At 37.8% G+C, this 16,615-nt stretch overlaps 1 protein-coding gene across 1 annotated transcript; it reads right to left on the bottom strand.

The window, feature by feature from the left end:
- Positions 1-1,384: 1,384 nt before the first annotated feature.
- LOC136060264 (protein-glutamine gamma-glutamyltransferase 6-like) lies at positions 1,385-16,535 on the bottom strand. Its single transcript, XM_065754645.1, has 14 exons — positions 16,164-16,535; positions 15,027-15,141; positions 12,728-12,901; positions 12,330-12,569; positions 9,942-10,060; positions 9,203-9,331; positions 8,912-9,092; positions 8,556-8,691; positions 6,798-6,901; positions 6,475-6,717; positions 4,881-5,198; positions 3,819-3,982; positions 2,831-2,955; positions 1,385-1,861 (listed from the first exon to the last, which is right to left on the bottom strand). The coding sequence occupies exons 2-14, from the start codon at positions 15,031-15,033 to the stop codon at positions 1,711-1,713; spliced, it is 2,091 nt and encodes a 696-aa protein (XP_065610717.1). The 5' UTR covers positions 15,034-15,141; positions 16,164-16,535; the 3' UTR covers positions 1,385-1,710.
- Between the last annotated feature and the right edge of the window lie 80 nt (positions 16,536-16,615).

Below are 16,615 nucleotides of genomic sequence, written 5' to 3'. Positions count from 1 at the left end.
ACTGTAGCCAGGTTAGATTTCTATTGAAAAGGTCCAAACTATGGGCCAGGTAGTCACTCAATCATTATATTTTTCAGCCATCGCTGGAGAGGCTTGAGGGATTGTTTGAGCTTTGGTTGAGGCAATCCTGGATACATATACAGACTGAGAGTAGAACTTGAGAGCAAACCTGTGGAGTAGGAGTTGGGGGTACTGATGGACAAAAAGCTGGATGTGAGCCAGTAGTGTGTACTTGCTGCCTGGAAAGCCCATGGCATCCTGAGCTGCATCTACAGAGAGCTACCAGTGAGCAAGGAGGGGGTTGTCTACTTCTACTCTGTCTCTCCCATCTACTTTTGTAGATTTTACCTTTGTGAGGCCTCATCTGCAGTAGTGCCCCTGGACCTGGGGCCCCCAGTATAGGAGGGATATGGAGCTGTTGAATTGGGTCCAGAGGAGGGCCATAAAGATGCTCAGAGGGCTGGAACATCTCTCCCATGAAGACAGACTGAGGGAGTTGGGCTTGTTGAACTTGGAGAAGAGAAGGCTATAGGGAGTCCTTATTATCACACTCCTGTACTTTAAGGGAGGTTACAGGCAAGAAGGTGATTGAATTTTCACATGGTGATAGAGCAAGGGCCAATGGCTTATATCTAAAAGAAGGGACATTTAGATTGGATATTAGGATGAAACTTCTTGACCAGAGGGTGGTGAGACCCTGGAAGAGGTTGCCCGGAGATGTGGAGGGTTCCCCGTCTCTGGAAGTGTTCAAGGCCACATTGGATGGGGCTCTGGACAGCCTGAGCTGGTGGCTGGCAACCTTGCCCACTTCAGGGGGTTGAAACTGGATGATCTTTAAGGTGCCTCCAATCTAAGCCACTGCGTGATTCTATTAGAAAATGTGGTTTGGGTGAGACCTGATACCTGGGGTTGGTAGGATCAGGAACTCTCAAAAGAGGCATCTGTATGCAAAGACTGACAGAAGTGTGGAGCAGGTTCTGCTTGTGAACAAGCTGCATTTGAAGGTATGGTCTCTCGTGACCATACAGTGGTGGACAAAAAATGTTAGTTACCATGTATTGCTGATCTTCTGTATTAATGCAAGATTCTTCCTATTCTCCATGCTGCTTGGGAGTTGGTCATGTTACTGAATTGAATTTATATGTGAGTTGTTTGTTTTGTTAAAGGCCTATGTCCACAGGTCATGGAAAGAGTATTTCCATAGTTTTTGATGGCTTTTTTTCCCCATTCACAAAGTCATTGGTATCACAAGGTACAGAATAACGGAGGAAGTGTTTCACTTTCTTATATTAGAAACTTGTGAAATACAGGAAAAGGAGCTTTCCTCAATATTGTGATTTCTCATATTTTCATGTAATGTATGTTCCATTAAAAAAGAATACAGTTATTTTAATAGCTTTTATTTATTGCTGGTAATTAGAATGAGATTATGAAGAGATTGCATTAATTGTTTGATGGAAAGGTCAAAATCTGAAGCTTAATGCAATCAGTAGATTTGAAATAACAGTGAAACTATCTATACGAGGAAGGGAGGTTTATTTCTCTAGCTGTGATGGCAAAAAGAAAAAAGGAAAAACAGAGACTAAATAATGTAGTGCTATAAAAGCAGGGAGCTTAATTCTATTATAATATGAGAGAGAAACACTGTCCTTATTTGAAGAAGAAAGTCTTGTTGTGATAATGTAGAAACACAAGATTGATTCCACTGTATTATGCAGGTGCTACTGCAATGGTTACAAAGCCCTTAACGTGTGAAAATTTGTCACAAGAGAAGTCTACTTGCAGCTGTAAGGGCCCAGTCCTGCGAGGTGTAAATTCAAAATAAATTCTTGATCTCTCCCTTGGTGCCAGTCGTGCTAGACTGAAAACAAAACAAAATATTATTTCATTCAGACATATATTGTCTTTCCTGGAGGTTCCCAAGAAGCAGAGCTATGTGATAGCTAGGACACCAATGGGTTATTCAAGATCCAGTGCTGTGTTCAGTGGGTTACTTGGAGTTTTATGAAGAGAGAGGACAGTACTGCAATCATTTAGTCTAGAACAGAACAATGAAGGATTGAACCTCTGCTTCATGCTTCCATGTTAGAACTGAGTACAAGTTTGGATAGTCAACACAGAAACTTGGAATAGGAAGATTGATGTTAAAGATCAGTTGATGGTGTTTGGCTCGTATCCATTTTGCCAGTAATATGGTTATTTATTTATTTTTCCTATGGCCAGAAATTGTTCCATATTTTATGAATTATCATGTCCAAGTATTTCCAGAACCATAGCAAGTCAGGCTGTAAGCTTTAGGAAATAAGTACTCAACACTGAGTTAATTCATTTAAAGAAAAAAAAAAAAACAACATGGGGTTTGGGTAAAAAAAAAATGTAATAGAACATTTTGCTCTTAGTTTTGAGAAGACATAGTTTTCTTGAAAGGAGAGCAGAGCAACTTTTTTGGGAGGCTGAAAAAATGGAAGCTAAGAACTGTCCTATTTGTTTACTCTAGCTCAGACTTACTTTAGTACTATGGGAGTGTCGTAGATAAAAAGCCAAACAGAGGAAGAAATATCAGAGAGATTAAAGAATTTGTGTACACATGCGTTCTCAAGAAGGATGTTAGCAATTTTTAGTTCTTGAAGATATTGAAGATGGAAAAATAATACATGATTGAGAAACCATTTGTTCTCAGTATGTATTTATTTGGCATTTTTGTGTTAATAAATAGAATATTTATTACACAGTAATGAGAATTTACATGCTTTTTATTTTCTTACTGAGAAACTAACCATGCAGTTGGCTATTTTACTAGCACTGAGTAAATGCAACAGCTTTCACTTACTGTATCTTGACCTGTTGATTCATCAGAGTGACCAGGAGTACACAGTGGTCCACGGGTTCAGGGAGTGGATTGGCATAGGAGATCTCTAGTGTTGCAGCTTTGTTCACTACAACACGATGTGGAATCTAAATGACAAAGACAATTTTCCCATCATTCACTTATTCTTTTCTGGAGTCTCAGCTGAACTGTAAGGAGAGCATCTCCAATATGTGAAGATGAATGAGATATTGGTAGGAGTACTGGAATTGAACACACAATTAGTATGCTGGGTTTAGACTTGCTAAATAGTGTTGTAGAATTATTAAGGCTGGAAAAAACTTCCAACCCTCCAACTACCACCAGTATTGCCCACTAAACCATCCCTAAGTACCACATCTACCCCGTCCTTCAACACCTCCAGGAACACTCCAACACCTCCATGGGCAGCTGGTACTAATGCATTACTACTCTTTCAGAGAAGAAATTCTTCCCATTGAGCTGCATAGAATGTTTTTTATACCACTTCAGTGAATTAGAGCATGACTACATAGACATATTATTAAATCTGTCTGATATTTGGGTTTGTGTTTTTTTTCAGGGAACATGATTAACTAGGATTCAAGTGTTAAAGCTGTATAAATTGACCCTGGTGTAGATTAGAATTCAAGGTTTAAGTCTGTACTCTGTGAGAAGGCAAAATTGTTTGAAGGCAATCCAAACACCTCCAATAGCTGGATTAAATATGGGATGAAATCAATTTCTGTAAAATCAAAGCAGTGGAATGCGACTGGGGAAGAAGGACAGCAACAAAGCAGATCCAAAGTGGTTTCTTTCCTACACTGCCATTTTGAGAAAACATCCTCCAATTAAGCAGGCAGAATTTTAGAGCAACAACTGAAACTGCAATCTAACTGCATGCATTTATCCTCAAATTCTCATCTTAAGTACTGAGCTTCAGGAAGGCTCATTAGTTCTTTCTATGTAGGATATCAGTAAGGGAATTGCTTACCTTAATGATAATGTTTGTGTCCTCTAAAATGATCGTCTTCTCCACCAACAGCTTTACCCCATGCATGTGCATGACTTCACACAAAGCAGTAACTTGGATCCTTTTGTCAGTAGTCAAGTATTTCCCATAATAAGCATAAGGAATCTTTAACCGGATATGTTTCCCTGCAATTCAAATATGTAGGAACTATTACATTCTGAAAGAATGCTAAAGAGAAGTGAGTGTTTGAAACTGTGAAAGAGAGCAGAAGATAAGACAGCAGGGGCTGTATATATTTCTTTTTTGTGAGGCCAGTTGTGCATTTCCTTCTCCCACAGTCTTTTTTCTGCTTTAAAGAGCTTGTTTGACCCTTACAGGAGAATTTTGGCCTGAAGCAGAATCTTCTTATCTGCATTTCACTGGATTCCTGTCCCTGTGAGTTTTTACTGGTAAGGCATATAACTATTTGTTTACTCCATATTGGTTTTACTATTTGTTTTACTTCAGTCAAGAGAGAGGTTGGGTCAGGTTCCAGGGATTTTTTTTCAAGCATTCTGGTCAACTACATATTGTCTTATTCCTACTAATTTTCTGTTGTGTGTGTGGGAGGGTGGGGGGGAGTGTTTATCTTTACAGCCCCTGGAGTTGAGAAAGATTTCTATATAACAGGGTTCTTTATTTCTTAATAGAGTAAGATGTGTTCCTATACGTATGGTAATGATTACAGGCACATATATCATAGAATCATTTGAGTTGGGAGGGACACTAAAGTAGTTTAATCCAGCTCCCTTGCAGTGAATGGGGACATCAATGTATTGTTTCTGGTGCTCTAATATAGATATAGCCTTCTATATAACTACTTGTGAGACCTTCAGTTCCTGGTTGAGCTAGTGCAAGTTTTTAAAGGGAAAAATATCTTGTAAAATCTAGTCATAAACAATGTTACTAGGAGATGGAATAAATCAGTGTTCCATAAGCATCATACAGATATTATATTGATGTTTCTTCCTTCCATTTGCCATCAGGTCACTTTAATGGCTATAAAGAGCCTTAGAAAAGCTCCAGGAAGTAATTAGAAGTTACCTTGCTTAGAGCCAAGATCCACAGAGGTGTTTGCTTTCAGGATCTCTGCCACTGCTCTCCTTGTGTACAGGACACTTGATGCACTGATGTCCACCTTCACAGTCTTGTGGTCAGAGGATAGGTTACTGAGAATTAAGATGAGGTTAATGTCTTTGCCAAACACTGGAGGTTCAGCCAGCTTGAACTTCCCAGAGATCCCAGGGTTTCTCATTGCCTCTGAAGGTCTTTCATGTGGAGAAGCAGTGTGTCCTTCTGTGATGCGTGATCCAAATATCTTGGCTAAGGCCTTTTTGTAAACTCTTCTTTCCTCAGAAGAGCCTGATTAAACAAGAGAGCCAAGTAAAATTCATACTTTATTTATTTGTTTGTTTTGCCATTGCACCTCCTGTGTGTAAAAGTTATCAGAATGATAGTAGGTATCAGCTCTGTATTGGCTAGAAATATGAAATACCTAAAAGTTCCTCATATTTTTCAGTCAGGTTTTTTTGTGTTTTTTCAGGTTTTTTGCATTAAAGTAATAAACATATTGTAATAAGGTGAATAAGTCACAGAAATGAAATATCATGCATTTGTTTTTTTTGTATGTAAGATTTATTTTTTATTTGATCAGAATATACAGTAGTGTTACAAGTGTCACTGTTAATCTGATGGTAATCCTTCTCTGCATTCAATGTGTTTGCACTAAAGCCTTGAGGAGGTAGGTACTGAAATACGGTCACTGATTCTGAATGGCAAGCCTTAATTCTTATGAAAAGACATATCTCCTCTCAAAAATCAGGTATCTAAAAATATTCCTATGAACATAGGGTTAAGCAGTTTTTAACTGTTGCTCTCTTGTTTTCTTAAGTACAGGTGAATGACGTTTACTACCCTCCTGTTTCCAAACTGTTTTGTTTTCAGAATCCAATACTGTGTGAGTCTACAGAGAGTGCGAACACATAATAACAGCTGGTTAGCTGATGGCTGGATGTCAAAGTAGAAGCACAAGAAAGCATAGTTTGGTGAATAGGTCAGCCAACCAGTAAGGCCGAGTCACCATTCTTGGGAGAAGGGTGAAACAGGGTCTTCAAAAAATAAAAATGAAGAGTTGGAATGAACAAAGTAGAGAAGAGTTTATTTGAGAGAAACGGAGTGTGAGATAGATATCTAGCATCAGAAGACTAGTTTAAGGTTTTTTATAAGAGACTTTATGGTAGTTCTCACCCCTCTGCCAGACAAATGAGAAAGCTACTATTTACTAATCTGTAACTTCCCATACTACAGTCCTGTGAACAGTTGGGGATGCATGAGGGACCCAGTTTTAAGACTTCTTAAGAAAATTTGGAATTGTCTGCCTCTTCTACTAAAACTTTGATCTCTGTTCTTTGTATATATTTCATTTTGTAATTTTGTGTGAGAGACTAAAGTATATTTTGTGTCTGTCATAGTAAGGATGCTAGCAAGTACACAAAACCAAAAATATAATACCTGCTGTATTGGGAAAATAATCTGGCAACAGAAATATTTTCTAAAGAAATCTGAGCTGAACAGGCTACCAATCCCACCACCAGGAGTTCAGAAAGGGATACACTGTGATAACAAAGTCTTACTTTACCTTCTGGATATTTGTAGTTATAAGTGATATCCACACGGGAATTGCTGCCAACAGCTTTGGTGCTGATAAACCTGCCAATTATTTCAGTATCACAATAAACTCTTTTCTTAGTTCCATCATTGTATACAATCCATCTGTTGCAATCAGCATTCACTTCTGTATACACAAATAAGGTGTCGTAATCTAGGTCTACATCACCTTCTTTGATGGCTACAACAGATGCAGGGCCGCACTGGAATAATCCTAAAGTATGAAAAAAAAGTGTTAAACTTGATTAATCATGCTCAGTTTGGAAAAGGAATGTTAAGTCTTTACACTGTTACCTTTGCTTTGTTCTTGTGGAGTCGCATCTAAAACCTGCCATCCATTGTATCGTGTTCCCAGATCTGGGCGAATGAACCAGCTTTCATTCCAGACATGATAATCCCTAGAGACAGAGAACAATATCTAGAAAGCATAGTAATATAGAAGCACCTACGCTCACAAATTGAATGGTGTAGTGAATTGTTTTAAAGATTACTTAAGACATTATACTGTCTATTTACAGTAGCTCACTGCTTTTTTATAAAGTACAGATATACTGCCTGCTGTAGACCTCTGTAATAAAAACAGAATGAGTATACAGAACTGAACAGCTTACATTAGGAGTAATAGGAAAGATTTAAGCTTTGGATAAGGGCAATGTTTAGGGATTAGGCTCAGTAACCTTCAGTTGTGAGAGCTACAAGTTTCAAAGTAACTTGAGACAGCTATACTCAAATAAATTGTTCGTAAAGTGTAATAGTTCATCTATAGTTGTGTGCAGCAGGAAATGACTAGAAAAAAGCTAGGAATATCGTGTGATCACAGTGATCCTTCTAATTTACCCTCATGGTTTGTAGCAGTAAGAAAATTAGGGACTTACTGAACTAGAAATTACACTGAGGAGGAGAACCTCCCTTGACCTGCTGGCCGCACTCTTTCTAATGATATCCTGGGGAATAACATTGGCTTTCTCGGCCACAGGGGCATACTCCTGGCTTATGTCCACCAGGACATCTAGGTACTTCTCTCTGGAACTCTCTTCCAGCAGGTCAGCCCCCAACCTGTACTGATGTGTGCAGTTATTCTTCCCCAAGTGTAGGACCCTACACTTGCCCATGTTGAATCTCAGAAGGTTCCCCTTTGTCTGATTCTCCAGCCTGTACAGGTCTTGCTGAATGGCAGCACAATCTTCTGCTGTGTCAGCCACTCCTCCCAGTTTTGTATCAACAAATTTGATGAAGGCACATTCTGTCCCTTCATCTAGATCACCAATGTTGAACAAGACTGGATCCAGTACCAACCCATGGGGAAGATTGCTAGCTACAGGCCTTCAAGTAATCACAGAACCATTGATTGCAACTCTCTGAGCTCTGCCAGTCAGCCAGTTCTCAGTCCACCTCAATGTCCACTCATCTATTTCACGCTTCCTAAGCTTACCTAGAAGGATGTTCTGGGAGACAGTTTCAAAAGCCTTGCTGAAATCAAGATAGAAAACATTCACAGCTCTCTGCTCATTTATCCAGGCAGTCAAGATATCATAGAATGCTACCAGATGGTCCAACATGATTCTCCCTTGTTGAATCTGTATTTATTTCTCCTGATAATCTTATTTTATTTCATTTGCAAATTGTATTGGAATTGTTCTCTCTTCTGCTCCAGCAAAGGGAAAGGCTAGCTAAAGGAGAGCTGCAAATCTTACTGGGGAGGCTTCCGTGTCCCTAAGGAGGATGACAATCCCAGCTGAGAAACAGAGGTTTTCAATGTGTGACGAAAGAAAGTTATTGTAGCAGTAACTAGTTAAGTATGTGGAAGGTACAGAGTTGCATTATCAGGAACAGGCTGGTTAAGAGTTAATAAGTAAGAGACTTTGAATCTGGTACATTGTAAATTGAGGCATTTTACAATTTTAGGAAAGTTGCAATTAGTTTGAAGTCTGGGATTGCAAAAAAAAAAAAAGGTTTTTTTTGTTTGTTTGAAGTAAATGTTAACCCAAAACAACGGAATATGGTTTTATACGACATTCTAACTGGTTGTGAGATGCAAAAACTTGTATTTACCACGTGGAATCCTTGCTGATATTAAGACTTTTTCCAGAGCTGTCATAGTACTTATCGATGCTCAGGTTTCTATCCACATCATGGGCAGAGTTAAAATTTGAAACCAAACGAGTTGGAATCCCCAGGCATCTCAGAACTGAAATATATTAAACAAACAAACAAAAAAACAAAAACCTAATACTTTTGTAATAGATTATAAGTGTCTGAGAGGAAAATTTATCCAAATATTTTGTGATTTTTCAGGATGCCTTCAAAGCATTGTCCCTCTTATAGAATTAGCTTCTCTGCAGCTTTGACAAAGCCCTGGATCACAAAGTGCCTCTGTTTCACTACAGTTCTCCAACCTTAAAGCTTACCTGTACACATCACACCTGCAAACACCCAGCACTGGCCGTATTGAACAGGCCTGTAGTTATCCTGACGCCATTTTTGGAGGATTACTACGCTGCCATCCCATCTGGATGGATTCTCATGTGAATGGAAACTTCCTTGCCACTTTCCCAGGAGAACTCCATTATCATTATCATTTCCATTGATCTAAAAACAAGCCAATGGACAGAACAGGCAAAGTCATTGTGTGTAATATAGCATTTGCAGGGTAACTAATGTATTCTGTTTTTGATTAGAGTAAGTTGTACATTTCTTACCATAGAGCTTATGACTCGGCCCACATATTTAGGATCTCCTCTTCGAGATACATCAACAGCTGGATCCTGACGGTAGTATAGACTCAGATCAAGCATGGTGAGACAGATGTTTAGAATGTGATTTTGAAACTGTGATCAGATGTAAGAAAAAATTTAAGAAAATAATTACACTAACATGATTAGAGCAGATTCTACTGTAGTCCCTCCTTTCTGAGGTATTCCAGACCGAAGGTTATAGGGAGAGTGATGCATGAAGCCAGTAGTGTGCAATTGACACTACAATATTGGCTAAAATCAAGGCTATCTAAACAAACCCTAAGTCTGGCATAGTGTCTCTGACCATCAGAAGAAATGACTAAAACTGAAACTGGCAAGCTTATTCTATCTGCAGTTACAAATTCTCTAGGATTATGTAATGTCATTTCTAGCCCTTTGTAACTGCATTAAAAAGAGTAGGTGTATTGCAGCCCCGTTTTCATTTGTACTGTGGATTCTCTGCTGACAGATAGGCCCTATAATTGTACTTGGAGCTCACAGTACTTGTAGGAGTCAGTCCTAGCTGCAGTACTGTGCTAAGCCATCTCTCAAAGCAAAGCCATGCTAGGCACACAGTGAGCAAACCACAAGCAGAGCCAGCCAGGTTTGTCCAGTTTTCATATAAATATGTATTACCAATCAAAGAGACAAACACTGGTAAGTTAAAATGATATTGGAGACAAATTAACTTCCTACAGCTTACCTGTCCATAGAACCATCCTCTTGCTTCGATGTATTTTGCATTGCCCACAAAGATAATTCCATTTTCATTGAGAACATACTCCTGTCTCTCATTTTCATTAGCTATGTAGACATCATCACCTGAAAACCAAGTTGTACATACTTTTACGCTTAAAACTAGGAAAACTAGCAACCTTTGAAAAATGTTTTTATCTTGACCTAAAGTGGGGAATTTGCTTTACTATTTGGAAAAACACATCTCAGTATTATAACTCCCTGGACATGTGTAGTTCAGTGAAAATTCCTTGTTATTGTACACATCCTGGTTGTGGGTAGAGAGAAGTGGAAAGAATGTTATTACTGTGGCTATTTTCCTCACTTTTAGTGTAGTTTTTTTTGTATTATACAAATGTTACCTGTCTTTATGTTGTAATTTGGTGAGGAAGATGGAAAAAATCCAAGCTAGCTCATTGGTTTCCTGCTTTTTTGGAGTAGTTAGAAGTAGAAAGGACAGTTGAAATTAATCATGCAGATGATATTTTTCTTTATTTTCCTGTCATGTTCATCTTGTTTTAAAAGTCTCAAACAAAGATCTCTTCTTGCCTGATCCAAACAATTATCAGAATGTTATTAGGAGAGCCTGCTGACCTGTTCTTTTTGATTGCATTGCTCCTCGTTGGTTGCCCTACTCCATGGCACAATATGTAGCTGCTGCAGAAGCATTAGCTTCCCACTGATTTCTAGGTTGATTTGTTCTTTCTTTATGTAGTACTATCTACTTAGCTCTGTGTTTAATATTATAATATTGAAAATTATTTTTGGAAATTTCAGGATTCATTTTCTATTCTATTGAGTCAACTTCTTTACCTTCCTAAGGGAACTTCCCTTCCTTTCCTTCCTGCTAGAAGATTGTGTCAGAATCCTAGAATGGCCAAGGTTGCAAGTATCTTTGGATTAAAGTTTTCCCTTTAATAAAGTGTCATAAGGACATTTAATATTAAAACATCATTTTTCGTTTTCTCCAGGTTTTAAACAAATACTTCAGTGAACTGATAAATGCATTATTAACTTTACCATTCTTGGAAGGTGGTATTTCCTGTTTCCAAATCCTGTATCTATTTTAGAAGTGCAACCAGTAAAATTAATTGCTTTGTTGGGTAAACAAAAAAATTTCAAGTAGTTCTTCTATTATCCAAAGGGCTTTTTGTGATTCCAGTCATGGTAGTAACACTACTCTGAGCATGTTATACTCCATAACTCCTGTTCAGGAATTATTAACATTAGCTTCTTGTGCAGTTATATTAATGTTTATACATCTGAGGAGTTGTTTCCTCTTATCCAGCTAAAGATTGTATTTGTCTTTTCAGGGACATTTGACCGTGGTTCTCATTGCTTGACCTGTAAGTACCTTCATATTCTTCATGACTTCCAACTGCCACCCCAGCTGCTTTGTTTCAAGTATTCAGTTACTAATATTACAGTGTATGAATTAATTCCTGTCTTTCCCAGCTTAATGACTAAGCTCCTATGTGGAAATGTAAGTCCAGACAGTCTCTTCCATTTATCCTTTGCAGAGAACATAGTTTTTCTATTTCCCTTTTACTATGACATTTCCTATAGTGGTAATGTACCCTCACATTGAATCTGTTCTTGTATCTCAGGAGCAGCAGCTTATTGAGCCACAATCCACTCGAAGGATACTCCCTTTTGTTTAGCAGTGGTTATTGTTCAGTCAGATAAATCTGAAGGGCTTTTCTGCAAAGTCATTAGTTTTAAATTGTAAGGACATAGCTTACTTTATCATCTGAAAGCAATTTCTCTCATCTTACAAGCTCCCTTAACCTTAGAGTGAGATAGTCTGTATAGTGATATAATCTAGGTTTCTGTCATGTACTTGCAAAATCTGAGTTTAGGAATTTTAATTTCTTCTGCAGTATGCTGAGGCTGCAGAAATTAAAAATGGGAGCAACCAAAGAAGGCCCTTTTCAACCTATGATAAAGATATGGGAAGTACCAATCTTCTTCACTTTAGTACTCTATCAGTTATTATAAGGACAGTTGAGCTATTTTGTTCTCAGATAACATGTACAGGAGGAGCATTGCTTTGATTTTGGTGTAAGTAAAAGGCATTACTGTATGCTTGCTTTATTTTCTGAAATGTACATGCACAAATGGAAGTCTGTTAGCTCTCATCTATAGAATGTGATCTGCTCAGTCCTGAAGACAGAGTCTATAATGTCATCCCATAAAGCACATTTCATTAAAAAGGAGAAGGAAGATTGTGTATTTTTAACGTAGAGAAACCAGATCTGTGAACACATAGCTGAGATGTAGCAACCAAAAGAAAGACAGCTTGAAGGAACGAGCAAATAGACCAGTTACGTTCAAGAGAAAAGTCATTACTACTTACCAGGGCACCAAGGATTGAAAAGAATCACAAACTGTCCCAGGAACCTGGAGAAGATATTGTTCCCTGACTTTACCTGGAGGATGAGATTGTATCGTCCAATGATGGCATTAGCTGGGCTAGATATTATAAAAGTCATGTATCCAGACTCACTGGGTCCCTGGACAGCACTCCAGCCACTTGCTCCCACCTCAGAGAGGTTAAATACAGCCCTTGTACGATGAGATTCTGAGGGGGATGGTCCTGCCAGAAAGAAGAGGCAATTAATTAACATTCTAAATGGATGGAAATGGATGATCTTTAAAGTCCCTTCCAACCTAAGCTTTTCTATGATAATAAGGGGAAAATAGAAGGAATCTTACAGCTGTGTGAGAGCATGGGGTAATCTAAGGGAGGATTACCTATTTCAGTGACAAAGGCTAGGCTCTCCCCAGGGTACTTTTGTCTGTTGAAGTAAAGAGTAATAGTGAAGGGTTGTCCACGTCTCACAGTCAACTCTGTGTTGGCATATCTGTCAGTATGGTGTGCGCTTGCATTTACTGAAGGCTGCCAGCTAATATGTGTTGGTTTCAGCTCTGTAAAATAAAAGAAAATATTAAGAAGCTGACAGCATGAGAAGAACTCATTTCCTGCCAAGTAGAATGATGAGATTGGTAAGAGCAGTTATGTTTTATTGGAGAAAGGACAGATAAATGGCATATGGTCAACTAAAGGTCAACTAAATTGATGAAGATTAGTGGTTAGTAACAGAAAAATTGTGCTTGTATTTTGTTACTGAGCAGTCATACACCAAGATAACAAATACTTCCTATATAGTACAAGGTGCTGTTGTATCACTGAATTTAGAGAAAAATGTATGGAGACAAATCAGTGTTTTTCAAAGTCAGTAGCAAATAAAGTAGTTATTAGCCACTCTAAAATTTCAGTATATGTGTTTTAATTTTCCAGAAATACCTTCTAGAATATCTTACTTTTCCTGCTTACATTTTGGTGCCATCTGGCCTAGAGTATGGAAAGATACATAGTGGGAGATGATCTGCCTTTAATGAATGAATAAGAGATATTTGTGGACGTACTAACAACAGTATCTAAAGGGGGGACTGTAATAAAGGAGACAAACTCATTAGCAGGGTCTGTTGTGATAGGACAAGGGGAAATTGTTTCAAACCAAAAGAGGAGAGATTTAGATTGAATATAAGGAATAAGTTTTCTGCAGTATGGACAGTGAGGAGCTGACACAGGTTTTCCAGAGATGAGGTGGTGGATGCCCCATTCCTGGAGACACTCAGGGCCAGGCTGGAGGGGATTTGAGCTCCTGATGAAGCTATGGGTGTCCCTGATCATTGCAGGGAGTTGGAATAGATGGCCTTTAATGATTCCTTTCAACACAAATTCTGTGGTACATTGGATCTTTTGACACAGAAAGTCATCTGGTTAAATTTAGTGCTGTCCAAAATTGAATGGTTAGGATTACTGTTCTAGCAGGTTTTGCCTTCATCATGTCCTAGAGTAGTTCGATGACTTCCAATGTGGTTGGAGTTCATTGGTAGCAAGTGTCCCCCTCCGCACATACTCTTATCGTAGTCTAGTGTATAAAATCCACAAATTAGTGTTTGCCACCTTAAATGCTATACTAGTGCTGAAGCATAATGTACATATTCATTAAGCATGTATGTACATAAGCATGTATGATTATGCATATATATACTATACTAGCATAAAAGCAAGTATGTATATGATTCTCCTAGCAGGAATGTTTTCCCTTCTCTTGCTCATGCTTCATTACAATGCTCAAAGTGGGAAAGGAGGGATTAAAGCATGTGGCACAATGCCGTATTATGGTTGAGATCTTAAGACAAGCTTCCAGTTCTTTCTCATACCATGGAACACAGCAACAACGTACTAAGTCAGATCTGAAACAATAAAGCTGCTTCTTAATACAATCTACGTACAAACTTTGAAGAAAGATTGAAAGCAAAGTCTACCTTAATCTGACCAAAAAAAAAGAAAATGCTATAATTAAATTCAAGAAATAAAAGTATTTTCTTTGTAGTCCTAGATTACAGAGAAGTTCTGTGAGTAAGCACTGATGGACTAAAAGAAACAATATCACATTTCTGTTTTCAACATCAACTGTATTAGGCTATTTCCTCAGCAAAGCAACACTTTAAAAACAGACTTGAAAACTTGTTTTTCATGATTTAACAAAAGATAGACCTGCTTTCCAATTGTCCAGATCATTATTTTAAATGTTGATTTTGATCAGGATGTAGTGGAGATATTGTCATTACAATTCTCCTTTGATAGAGTTTTGAGTTTCCTTTGTATTCCTGCCTATAGAGTTCAAGCTCACAGCTTGATTATGTTGAATTACACAGATTTTCTTGTTACAAAATAAAGCATAATATTTTTGAAAAAGCATTTAAAAATAAGGGTTTAGACAGAGGTAGGTGTGGTGCCTTTGAAGTGATGGGAATTTCTTTTTTTATCCTAAAAAAAAAAATCCCTAGTTAAGCTGAAAATATTATTCAAACAGTCCTGGTAATGACAATAAGACACTGAAAATGAGATGCAATAACAAATGGCAATATGAAATCTCCTCAAAAAAACACCTATGCAGATTTCTACAGGGCATGTATCATAAGTAACCAATCCTGAGTAAAGAACCTGCTGCAGGGAAGCAACTGACACAGAACTCACCTGCCATTCCCTCAGCTTATGTGAATTGCATACGCCTTCTACTTTGTTCTTCAAGGAAGTTGGATTTGTGCTATTCAGAAAACGAAGAAACCCAGCAATCTTCGTGTACCGTCAGCTGAAATTCAAGAAAAGGAATAAGTACTTAGCAGTTGTTATTAATACATGTAGACTTGTCAAATGAATTAATTAGTTGCTATAATATAAGTCTGTCTAATGCCAATGTTCCTGTATGATGTGGGTGTAATTATGGGAGGAGATACCAAAATTATTTACTCAGAGGAAATGCATTCTCCTGAATTCCAAGACAAGTAGAACTTCCTACAAAGAATAATGGGTGTGGCATGAATAAGTTATCTTTGGCAATGAGGAAATAGGGAGTGTGGTGGGACATACAAACCATATGAAGGAAAAGAGGCATTTCCTGATGACTTAACTTCCAGGTTGGTTAATGTGACTTCTGGTTTTGATTACCTCAGACCTTGCCCCCTGTCCTAAGTGAAATGATAAATTCCTACTAGAAACAAATATCTGTCTACCTGTTTTGTTAGCCAGCTCTACATTGTCTATTTAAATGGAAATTTTCTTTCAAAACCAAAAAAACAAAGAACATCAACAACAAAAAGAAACTCCAGAAACCCAGAACTGAAATATATAACCATGAATTGTTGTTATCAATGCAAACTTAAAAATTCAATGAAAAAGTGTGCAGGTAGTAAAGTGAAATTTTTCTGGGGATGAAAAGTTATCATGTTAAAATTCCTCAATTCCACTGGTCATGTTTGAGTGCTCAGTAAAGACTTAAATAAATAAATAAATCTGAATTTTAAAATTATAAGAAAAATAGAAAATAAGCAGAAATCTATTTTTTTCTAAGATTTATATATATATACATAAATGATTTATATTCTATGAACCTATGAACCTATATATACTATATATATACATACTATATATATATACTTTATATATATATATACTGGCTTCTCACATCTTTTTGTGAAACTTGGCTTTCATAGCATGAAAACTAAAACAGTACTTATATGGCATTCATGCCTGTCCTGTCTTGAAAGAAAAACACTAAAGCTTTCCATACTTGGCCACACTATATCTCCTATGACCATGTATATCTCCACTTACATTATAATTCAGAGGTCCTTCCTCTTCTTGGAAATTCCTGGGTTGTTCACGCTCTCAGAACTTGTTCCAGGAGTCTCCTTGAATGGATTTGATTGCTTTTCAGAGTTGCTTTAGTTGGTCTTTCTCTCTTCTCCTTAATTCATAGTCCTTGAAAACCATAACAGCCACAAGCCTCTGATGTTACCTGTTCTTCACACACAGTCCTAGTGATGAACCGCATCAACCAGTTCTTAAGTTCAGGTGTTCAGTACTTACAAGTGATTGCTTCAGACGCTTCACACTGCTCCCTCTGGAGCATGACTAGTTCCTTTCTTCTTCCTCGCTACTCACATAAGCAATTAAAATTCAGACCACTTTTTCTGTCTTGGCTGCATCCACCTCCTTTACCTCTGTATGACGTACCCATTGTAGTGCTCACCAAGCCACCCTGAACTTTCATAGTGGCCTACATC

This window comes from Cyrtonyx montezumae, unplaced genomic scaffold, assembly GCF_038088225.1.
Source record: "Cyrtonyx montezumae isolate F1298 unplaced genomic scaffold, pur_monq_1.0 scaffold_9, whole genome shotgun sequence".
NCBI lineage: Eukaryota > Metazoa > Chordata > Aves > Galliformes > Odontophoridae > Cyrtonyx > Cyrtonyx montezumae.
Note: the sequence above shows the minus strand (reverse complement) of the source record. Positions and strands in the feature narration are given on the sequence as shown.